General features: G+C 39.4%; 1 protein-coding gene across 1 annotated transcript; it reads left to right on the top strand.

The window, feature by feature from the left end:
* The first annotated feature begins 1,311 nt into the window (after positions 1-1,311).
* Positions 1,312-9,623, top strand: LOC108572504 (acidic phospholipase A2 PA4). Its single transcript, XM_017934757.1, has 4 exons — positions 1,312-1,487; positions 6,742-6,996; positions 7,590-7,927; positions 9,093-9,623. Exons 1-4 carry the CDS (start codon positions 1,446-1,448, stop codon positions 9,190-9,192), a joined length of 735 nt encoding a protein of 244 aa, XP_017790246.1. The 5' UTR covers positions 1,312-1,445; the 3' UTR covers positions 9,193-9,623.
* Positions 9,624-11,844: the final 2,221 nt, after the last annotated feature.

Genomic DNA, 11,844 nt, shown 5'->3' with positions numbered 1-11,844 from the left:
CAGTTATATTTTGTACTATCTAATTAAAGATTAATTTCCTTTTTTTCATTTCTTTCTTGGTATCGAGTTAGGTATTTAGAAGATTAGGGTGACTTTCTTAGCAGGCAATATTTAACGTCTCTTCTTTATTCGAACTTCGTTTTCTTCATTAAAACCTACATAAAGCACACTACTGTAATTCCAGGTGCGTACGTTCCAAGACGCATACATTATTCAAAATATGTATATTCCCTTTGGCAGGGAATTACGTGCGTGGAATCGATAAGCGATATTCCCGAAAAAAAAAAAGAAAGAAAGAAATACGCGCCTTTAAAATCGCGCGATGCTTAAGTGCGGCATGCAAAAGGAATCTTTAACAATTGTAGAAAAGCATGGAATTGTACCGGCGATTGTATCACGGGCAAATTGAAAGGAAATACCTTTGCGCGAAATTGTCCCTACCATTGAAATTTGTAATAGTAGTAAAGTAAACATATTTGGAGTGTATGGTAATTGTACGCGCCGGAACGTTTATAGCTGAACTATCGGGCAATTAGCTGCTGGATCGTTTAACAATTCAGACACGTGAAACTTTTTCACGGTGGTCTTCCGCTTTGAAATTTCACGATTTCATCCCTGATTCATCCAAAATCTCGAGGATTCAGGGATCGATGACCCTTTCCAATTTAAATGCTCGAACTTTCCGCGATTCGCAGGTGTACATTTTCGAAATCTCGACAACGACAGTTGACAGAGTATGACAATAATTTGACGCAACTCGTAACGCTAAGAAAACTGTTACGTAACTGCGACAACTCTAAGACAACTCAGACAATTCTGAAACAACTCGTACCAACATTCCCTGTAACTAACACTAACTCTATCTCCAAGAAAAATCTCTTCCTTCGCATTCTTTCTCTCCCACTGTACACGCACGCTATTTCTATTTTTGTTTCTATTGAAAATGGTCAACGCATCGATGGGTCTTGTGTATCATCGAGAGTTTCCACGATTTGTGTCTTTATCGACCCCCCACTTTCTCATTTACAACCCTCTTCCCGTACCTCTTAAAACTACCTAAATAAGAGGCGAACATTTGCACGATACTATTTCAATATACAATATGTGATCCATGGATGAAGTATTAAGCGACAGCCAAGTCACTCTGTCGAGGGGCTGTTGCGCACTGCAGCAGCTCGAGTCGCGTTGCGGTTTCGGGGGTGCGCAGCCAGGGGTGGGGGGGAAGCACTACTGCCCACCTACGCGCACCTTGTTCCTTCTTCCAGTGAGTTTCGCGTTATTCCCTCGACTCGAGCGCGTGTGGTCTCGTCCACGTCTCTTCCAATCGGTCCTTTTTAATCCATCATCGGCATACGAATCGCTGGTGATATACACTTGAAGAAGTGCAATTCTCATCGAGGAACCGGAACAGTTTTTGCCATTTAGTTCGATCGTGGAACACCGCGATGCACATGCTCGCCCCTGCACGTGCACGACTTTTCCACAGGGTAATTGATCGATTTGAGCGGCGCGTGCATCGCGTATATCGCGACCAACGATTCCATGGAATTGTTCTTGACGTCAGAACCACGGCTAATTCGCTAATTCCTCCAGCGTTCCCCGTGATACTTCGTTACGATGCACCACGTCGTGCTTTGTACACGGTTGTTTTTCTACAGGGTGGTTCAAAGAAATCTTGACGCTTATGTAGAAGTAAGATAAGCGATAACACGGTACAGGGTGATTCTCGGAACTGGAACAGGTCGTATGTCCCCTCTAACTGTAACTAGAAAAAAATCTTCGAGGAAGAAGATGAATGGTTCAAGGAGGACTACATTTGCAGGATCATATTTTTTTGCAAGTGCAACGATGAAATTAGAAAGGAGGGATGACTTGTCCCGGACGTATGAATCACCCTGTATGTCATATCATCACTTAGACGTTTCAGATTCGTTAGTACAAGATTATTACTATCTTTAGTACAATATTTTTGAAGAACGACCAAGTTTTAGTATTGACCCTAAGTCGTCTACTTTTAGTATACCACGGTTGCAAGGAAAACACGACTTCCGATACACTTATCCAGAAAACGTCAATTTTTCAATTAACCAATTTTAGTATTAAATTGTAGAAAATTATCACAAAAGTATTTCGTCTTCAAAGAGCCTCCACTTTACGATACATTCTTCGAATCTTCTTCTCCATATAAGTGTTGACACCTTTTTGAAACACCCTGTGTATCTAATCTTCTCAATCGACGTCCCTTGTGAATGAAACGTAGACGTGATACACAAGTTGTTCAGTCCATTGCGATCGTGTTGTTCCTACTTTACTCGATCTTGATAATTCTCCTTGCATTTCGACGAACGTTTACCAGCTATTTACTTCATTGTTTCGTTCAGTTTGGTAATAAGTAGAAGGAAGACGATCTTTTCCCAGCAAAGCACCTCGTGAGTAAAGATAATTGTTCGTGAATCGTCGACTTGAAAGGAAAGTAAGGGCAGTTCAAAAGTAATTTGACTAGTGTGGTTAATTAGGCTCGAGGAATCTCGACAAACTTAAGTGTCATCGTGGAAGCCTTTTACATACCTTGTGAACTGGCTACTTCAGTGAGATGGATATTAGACCAATTTTCGTGGAATAACATACATATGTTCCTACGGGATAATTACTATTACTCGACAAGTGTAGTTCTGCTACATTCAAAGTCTCTTTTCACAAAAGAGTTTCACGAGTGTTATACGCTCCACACGTTGAGCAGTATTATTTGTGATGAAGAAAAAATCATTCTGTATAATGCGTTAGGTATATCTAACTATTCCGAGAGATTCCATAAAATATTCCATAAGAGATTCCAGACTGAATAATTTTCTCTTAAGATCTTGATAATTTCCTAACGACTGCATCGATAATAATGAAAAATCAATAAAATCAATAATACATTTCAAAATCTTCATAATTTTCCAACGACTTCGATTTGCCTCACATTCGACAAATGTCTCAATACTTAGATACATACGAGACTGTAGTAAACAAAATCAGAACGTTTCTCCGCATAGAGCGGTGATAACGTTCAATCAGATGCGATATAACGATGATTTACGAGCGGTAACCCTCACAGATGGGTCATAGCGACACTTGACACTTGATTCGCCGGTTGATCATAGGGCTGTCCGGTGTGAATCGGTGCAGGTTCAAGAGACAAGTTCGTCAACGAGGCCTGCTAACCCAGATTCGTGGATATTTGGCACAATTTCGCGACGAGGGTTGGCGATTCGTAGCGCGAAGCTCGCAGGATCTCTCCCCGAATTGGGACGATCTAATCGCGTTAATTGAATGAAATTTCTATCAATCGAACTGGCTCTGATTAGACCACTTGAAAACATCACTCCTCGTAATTCTCGATTATTCTCAATTTATTCTCTCCATGAGCTTTTCACTTCTCTTGAATCTCTGTGCTTTTCGTGCTAAACAGATTTGACAGGAAAAAAAATTACTCCTCGTGATTCTCGATTGTTCTTAATTTATACCTACTCTCCACAAGCTTTTCAGTAAGTACCCTTGAATCTCTGTGCTTTCGATATTAGAACAGGATTGAATGGATCGAAAAGGTGAATTTTTTGTAATCCAGGTTGCAAATTGTTCAATTTTATCATTGATTCTCGGCGTCTGAAATTGTTTCCTCTATGAATCAATGCAGGTTTTCTGTTATAAGAAACTCTAGTTCAGAGTGTAATTTCTATTTCAACAAGTTGAACTTAAGGAATATTGCAAATGCTTCGCGATTCTTTTTTAATTGTATATCTTGTTTATCGTTGCTTTATTCTTCGTTCCTTTTTTCTTTGTTAACATTTCATTGATAATTCTCGTCATTTCTATGCCACCTCGAGTAATTTCTGGTGTTATAATAATGCAACGCAAGATTGCGAGATTAACCAGATTCGGTCTCGTTTCATCGCGAATTTTTAACTTAAATCGAACGTACCAATCACATAATATGGAATTTAAAGGATATCAGGAAAAGAAAATATTCCATAGAACTAAATCTTAAATTTACTATAAAAAATAGTATACTGTAGATCATTTAGATAACGAAAAGCTCGAACGCCAATCTCGAAACGCATTTAAATCGCGTAAATAAGAATTTCCCAACACTTGACATTCATTTTACGCAATCGTGAGAGAAAGATCGTCGCTGAAATTGGCACAGCATCGGTAGCAATTTACGAAGGTCACTTAAAAGTCGTTTAAAATCGTTTCGTATCGATCATTCAGAAGATCGTTCACCGCTCCTGTCGTGTTTCTTCTCTTGCTCATCTTCCACCATCTTCACGCTCTTTTTCGCGATTACAGCGTAACAGAGAGAAGGACAACCAGCGAGTAGCCTTCGACGATATATATTCTGTGTTCCTTATCTCACCCTGACCTTACCGGAGCCGTGGTTATCCTTGGATGATCTTTGGAAACGCTTCTCGAGAAAGCACCAGTCGCTTGGCGGTCCTCGGAGTCGCTACTTCGAATCTCTTCTCCTCTATTGGGTGGCAGATGTCGAGTGATCCTCGATTCGCGATCTATCCTAGAGAGATCTCCCTCTTTTTCCATGATTTTTCGCGGCTGAAACGAACGCACGGTGATCTTTAGTCGAGAATTCTTGAGTTTCGTGGAAATTGATGGCTTTACGGTAAAACTTTCAAAAGTGAAAATTCTTCTCCTTTGTATCAATGTCTGTGGCTCTAAGGAAATTTGGCTTTTCAAGGAAAGTTCTTGACGAATGTTCTCGTAAAAGCAGCTTGAAGAATCGCACAGTGGATGTTTTCGCGACGTCTTAATTTCTGCAAATCGACAGTAAGTGCTTTTGTATTGTCTCATTGCAATGAATATTATTCTATTGGGTGAATAGCTTAATGGCGGCAGGGGGAAATGAAATTGTCATTGATCCGTTGGATCAGAAATTAAGAGATATAGGAAACGTGAACTGAGAAAGTCTCTTTTACTTCTGTCGAATGCCGTTTCAATTGTAAAATAGAATTCGATGGATTTCAGAACGGGAGATCAATCTCGCGATCGTCATTTTTCTCTATTGTACAATAATTAGAGTTATGAGAATGAAAATTAGGTAAAGAGCAAACTGCACTTTTTCACGGAGGAAGCAGAAAGCCAAACGAAACACACACGGGTATTATTAAACTCAGAATGATCTATATTCAATAGAGGGAAAGGTAGAGAGATTCGCAGAAAAAAGGACACAGTTTCGCGAATGATCATCAGAGATTCAATCTTCGAATGTGCAAACTTCTAAATTCAATTCCAAATTGACCAATTCAATTATGAATTTCAAATGAAGAAAAATTCAAACACTTTTGTTAAAGTTTAAAAGAAATGCGATACTGAACAGAATTTGTGGAACGTTTGATCATTGTGTCAAGGATAAGGAGAGGAAAAAACTAGTTGATCATGAACGTCTGGCAAAGGAACGACCAAGGTAAATCCTCGTGACGAACACGATGATTCTGGTTGGAAAGGAATGCGTCATTCCACGACGTTTAATTGATCCTAACCCCCCCAACTTGCTCGTTAAAGCAGACCGGAATTCCTGCGGGGCAATCTATTCGAATCGCCGTTCAACGAGCAACGATTAATGCCCGATTAAGGAATAAAACGTCACGCTGTCCTGTCACGTAATACAATCAGTTTTCATATGATCCGCGTCGTCATAATGGAGAGGATTCCTCTGATCCTGAATCATGGGAACTCGTCAACCCTCCTAAGTTTTTCCAGTCATGGGGGCTTTGAACATGATCTGAAATAGAAAATTTCAGAATACAAAACAAGATTAGGGTGGCGTACAAGTTCCTGATACTCTTGCTTTTCTTACCACTCGAAGGATACGAAGGAAAATGTTTTATTCATTGCGATTTTTTCCGTTAAATGTGGAAAACAATTTCACGTAAATAAGTGTTTTCTTCTTGATGGACCAAATATGTTTTACCATTGCTCGCACATTTTTCATAACGTTTTCGCAAAGTATCGGCAGTTTTTTTATAAATCTGTCAGAGTTTTTTGCGCCACCCTGTAGTTGAGATAAAAAGAAGAAATTCAGGTGGAGGGATATCGTTCGGAACAGTTTTGTAAGCGATAGCTTTAAATAATTTGCAATAGAAGTATTTTTGGAGTATGTTAAAATTACGCTAAAATTTTTTTCGCATTTTTAATACTATTTACTCAAGTGAAACTACGTTCAAAGTACAACAATACTGCGTGTTTGTACAATTCTAGCACGGAGTGCCTGAAAAGTTGAGAAACATTTGCGAATCCTCGTGTACGCAGTGTCCTCGATGCAAACGTTTGCATTATGACAAATGAATCGTTTGATCGACGAAGGGTTTCCTTTCCTCTCTATTGACAATCACTCTCGCAGAATCGAACGTGTACTCGAAGGAAAAGCAGGTTCTGCTTGTAACGAACGATGAAATCGACGGCCTTCGTGGTTTAACGAACGGTTCGATATTTCGGCGAGAAAAAAAAGAAAAAGGTAGAAGGAAAATTTGAATATGAACGTGAAATCGAGGCACATAAATATTCATTAACATCGAACGAATTTGTATACGCAGGACGTATGAATAACAGCGTGACGAAAGAAACCAAGGATAAAAAAATAAAAACTGCCAATTTGTTTTTCTTTTTTTTTGTTTTTCGTTAACGATAACCCTCGCGACGAAAAACTGTTAATATATTTTTGCCATTGTACTTTTGGCATTGTAGATGCTTGCTGTATTCTTGTTGCTCGTACAAGCACTATTTGGGGATGAAACTGAGGCTAGTGTTCTCGTAGCTGACACCACGATGTCCAGAATGGTGGAATTGAACGCAGACGCGCCCTTTTGTGCTTTATACACCGATCGTGGTGTTATACAGAGGATGGTTCTTGGGGCTGATCCCAAAAAAGTCCGACAAATGTCCAGTAATCTTGTGGCAGATCTGGAGGAGACGTGTAAAGCCTCTCGAGACAAAGGAAAGGTAGCGAATTACTTTCGAAATCGGGTTAATCCTTACTGGTTGAATGTTTGTGATTAAGTGGATTATGATTCCATCATATTTCGTCACTTTTATATCCTATATTCTCTAGATTTTACATATTCTACAGGGTGCTTCAAAAAATGTTAACAATTGTATGGAGAATTTTCTTTTCCCTGCAAAAGTCCCCTCAAGGTAATTCTAGTAGATATTATTTTGCAATACAAGTTCAACGACCTATTACATCATGACCTCGAACAGTAAGATATCAATGTCGATGTCTTGGAGTAATCTCTAAGATAATCTTGAGGGGACCGTTTATTTCATTCTCGTTATATGCACGCCTTCAAACCATATAAACTTCTTTTACTCATTTTTTTCTTACTTTCAATAGCAGCAGAAATAATTTAGACGTTTCGTTATAAGTGAGACACCCTGTATACTTATAGAGCCTATGTGTGCAAGCAGATAAAACTTGAATCAGTGCCAAGTAGGGCTGTACTCTATTACCAGTTCTATTTCTCTAAAACATCGTACTTTCTTATCAGTGTGAATATTCTTTCGAAACACCCTGTATATTTCATATTCTATGTTAGAACCAGCCACCAGGCGGAGGACTGATCTACCCAGGCACGAAATGGTGCGGACCAGGCACTCTGGCGACGTCGTACGACGACCTTGGCTCTCACAGAGCCGAAGATATCTGCTGCAGAGAGCACGACCATTGTCCCACCACGATAGCGCCACATGAGTGCATCCATGGCATATGCAACAATTCACCTTTCACACGGTCACACTGTGACTGCGACGCGAAATTCCGACGATGTTTGCAGAATCTCAACACGGAAGTGGCGAACACCCTCGGTGCACTCTTCTTCAACGTGATACAGGTGACTTGCTTCAAGGAGAGACGTCCATGCTCCCAGTGGCAGAGGTAGGTTCTTTCGTGCCATTGAAAAGACTTCTGTATCTTCTATGCCCTTTTCCAACCCTTCCATTCATTCAATTTGTGCATTTGCGCGTGTAAGCGACACTGCTGATCCTCGGTCCATTTCTCTAACACCACCTTAATATTTTATATTAAAATTTTTAGTATCTTTTGAAGTACTACTGGAACATGATTTTTCAAAGTTTTAGCATTATTTTACTCCATTCTAAAATTAGTCTTTTCATCGATTTTTCAATGTTGAAAGAATTCACAGCGAGTGTCTTTATTGTGACTCTTTTGGCAAGTCAAAGATATTGCCCAAGAGAGGCACAAGTAAAAAGAGTGCTCTCGAGGTGATCAATGATTAAACACGCTCTCTTTAACGATTACGTCATCGGCTCTCCTTAGTTGTACCCTGTATTGGACGAATTCGACGCGGTTCGAGTTCGACGAGTCTCCACGAGATTATTACGCCCACAAGGTTGTTCTCTTCAAGACGTTGCTCCAGGCGGTGCGCGACATCATCAAGCAGAAGAAACAGTATCTTCACAGCCACGTGTCACCACCTGTTAAACGTAATTTTGTCCACGATTAATGTTTACAGGTTGTTGGTGACGGTGTTTATGGGTCTTCAATGTTTCTTGAACAATCCTCAAAACCTTTCACAGTCTTCTTTAATCCTGAAAGCGTTCCCAAATCATTTGCGGTCCAAATGTTGAAATATCTTTTCTAAATTAATTTGTACAAACCGTTCACGATGGCAGCTATGGTACTTCCGTTCTCCAATGCTTCTCTAACAATCCTCAAAGCCTTCCACAGTCTTCTTTAATCCTGAATACGTTCCCAAATATTAAAGATATCTTTTTTCAATTAATCCCCATACACTCTGTTCAAGGTGGCTACTATGGTACTTCCATTTTCCAATGCTTCTCTAATAACCCTCAAAGTCTTCCACAGTCTTCTTTAATCCTAAAAGCCTACCCAAATCATTTGCGGTCCAAATGTTGAAATATCTTTTTTAAATTAATTTGTACAAACCGTTCACGACGGCAGCTATGGTACTTCCGTTCTCCAATGCTTCTCTAACAATCCTCAAAGCCATCCACAGTCCTCTTCATAAAATTCCGCTTCATGGAATTGATCGTGCAATTGTCTGGTTGATCTGTTACAGAAATGGTTACGCGGAATCGGTATCGAACCGGTTGTGCTCCCAGTACAAATTCCGACCAAGCGACAAGTACGTGCCGCTGATGCCCCTGAACGTGAACTAGCTATTACGGAAACGCAAGAAGAACGGACCAGACAGCCTTTGAAGTGGTGCCAGTTAACAGAGTACCAATGAGCGAGATAATTGCACGCGCCTCAGCCGCGTTCCTCGCGCTCCCTTCTCTTTCTTTTCAACGCTGTCCCAACATTATCTGGGAATCGAACATCACGTTCTTTCCCGGTCATTCATGAATTTACATCGTTACAGGTCACCGTTTCCTCTGGAATGCCATTTTTTACCTCGATTTCACTAGCTACAGAGAACTATCATTTTCTTTACCCCTTTAACCTGTTAACTGGGTTCATCTCGCAAACAGAAATTAAATCTCTCTCCAGTTTGTAATTAAAAATGAGGAAAAATTACAACCAATTACCATACTTTGCCTCTTGAATAAATAGATTATTCTGTTCTAAATATTAATGAACCAACGACTACTTAACCCGTCTTCCACAGTTAACAGGTTAACGTGTAAGCATAAAATTGGTTCTCCTAATTATTCATTTAAACGTTTCGGCAAAATATTTTCCTTTTTAAAAAATTCCACATTTTTCTCACAATTTTCTGTAAACGTGAGAAATTGTTTTTCTACGTTTGTTCATATTTTGCATTCCCAAGTAGCGATGAAAATTTACTCGAGAGCATTTTCTTATGTTCGAGCGAAATTAAGAAAAAATGAACCTCGATTGCAATTAAGAAAATTCGAGTGCAACCAGAGGAACAAACGGCCCCTGGGAACGGTCAGCCTGAGAAAGAGAAACGGCTATGTAAATGTCACAACACCTGTCGGCCTTGCAATTAAGCAAAGTGCAGCGAGCGCGGGCTGAATTGTTGCGTGCTGTCGTGAAAAAAATGTATTCTGCCCTTTGTTCCGAAATTGTTTTGCAACGAAGTTCAGGGATAAAAGAAATATATATCGTGCAATGTCCGAAAATATCCTCGCGTAAGGGATGACTGGCGTGTAGTTCGAAAGAGGAGATCGTTCGTTTTCGTGGGTGTCGCGTGCAATCGTATCGAAACTGTGCCATTGATGAAACAATTTACAAATCACTGCTCAATATTACTCTTTTAACGTGTAGGCAACTTTAAATGTAACGTTTTATGTGATCAACCTTCTGATATTGCAATCGTATTACGAAAATTACCGATTACGATAAATGCGCAGAATTGAAAGAAATTTCTCTTCTTTGATTTCTTTTACTGTTTTTGGTCAATTTAAATTGAACCAAAGGGAATGCATTATCGAAGAATTGTCGATTGAAGGAAGGTTGCAAATGGGAGGTATATCACTGAAACAAGGTTCGTGTTTCTTGCATATCATTCGTCGCGTTTTGCTGCCGCGCTAATGTGCATGCAGTTGCATAATGACGCGTAGCATTAGCCACGATCCTCTTTAGATTAAGATTTTCCATTGAGTCGACGGGGAAGTAGTTAAATTTGTCGAAAGTAAAAACAAAAATTATCACCGCAAGTGTCGACTTTTAGTAATCAAACTGAAATTCCAGATGTAATGTTAATTTTTCTTTTCTCTGTTTCGTTCTCTTTTTTGAAAGTGAAGTTACTGCCTCGTCAACTCGATGGAGTCGCAACGTACCAATGAATTCCACAAGGTTTACGATTTTCTATCCTCTTTGATAGCTTAGATCATCGAACAACGAATCTCTATATAATTTACAGCATTTTTAGGTCGTCCAGAAAATTCATTGCAAGTTCTTATTAGCCTTGCGACAAATATTTGAAGGTAAAGAAAAATGATCACGTTGCTCGAAATAATTCGTAGACACTTGCTCGGACAGTCTTATCGTTTATACAGGGTGTTTCATTCGTAACTGAAATTAAATTCAACAGAAAACTTGATCTTACTGATTAGAGAAAGCAGAGTAAAGCAGAGTGGAAGCATGAAAGATACTTCAAGGTCAACTTTCTTTTTCAGTGTACACGATACTTGGTGAGTTCAACGACTGAGTTTGACTCTATGTATATCTAATATCTTGGATGACTGTACGTGATAGGCCAGTGAACTCTGAAAATAAGATTAACCTTCAGATGACCTTGCTATGTATAGTTTCACTCAGACTATATTCACTGTATTCCTATGTTTCTCGTTATATTTACTTTACTCTCATTCGAGATTGCTGTCCAATTAATTATTTCGAACAACGTGTAACAATAAATGAAAAATAGAGAGAATTAGAAGAACCAAAATGGCGACGACCCAGCACAATCTTTACTGTGATGGAAATTACTCAGACGTAAGCTTCGCTATATAGTTTAAAGTAGATATTAGAGGTATGTTACAAGCAACCGTCCGTTATTTGGCTGTCCAAATAATCGATGCAACCTGGAGAGAGAACCGGAAGTCGAGGATTATACGGATTTTGTAAATATCTCGAGAAGGTCAGCAGCCGGGGGAACGTGCAATCGATCCGAGTGTGCCACATTTACGTGAAGAATACTTCAGTGACATTTTGTTTCCTGAAGACCTTCGATTGACCAACGGTTCAATGGAATCTCGAGAATTCGAAGGAGATTGATAATGTCAGCTCCAAGAATATGCGTATTCTTTACGATTACCTTTTCTTTCTAGCATAGTTTTTTGCTTTCAAAGAGCATAGTACAATTATTAGTTTTACAAATATTATCATATATAGACATATAA

Source organism: Habropoda laboriosa, unplaced genomic scaffold, assembly GCF_001263275.1.
Source record: "Habropoda laboriosa isolate 0110345459 unplaced genomic scaffold, ASM126327v1 scaffold65, whole genome shotgun sequence".
NCBI classification, from domain to species: Eukaryota; Metazoa; Arthropoda; class Insecta; order Hymenoptera; family Apidae; genus Habropoda; species Habropoda laboriosa.
Note: the sequence above shows the minus strand (reverse complement) of the source record. Positions and strands in the feature narration are given on the sequence as shown.

What these genes read in the sequence shown, in the direction of transcription:
- LOC108572504 (XM_017934757.1), top strand. Translation starts at nt 1,446, where the DNA reads ATGCACATGCTCGCCCCTGCACGTGCACGACTTTTCCACAGG. An exon ending in GTGCACGACTTTTCCACAGG is followed by an intron (nt 1,488 to 6,741) that starts GTAATTGATCGA and finishes TTGGCATTGTAG; the next exon opens with ATGCTTGCTGTATTCTTGTT. An exon ending in CCATGCTCCCAGTGGCAGAG is followed by an intron (nt 7,928 to 9,092) that starts GTAGGTTCTTTC and finishes GATCTGTTACAG; the next exon opens with AAATGGTTACGCGGAATCGG.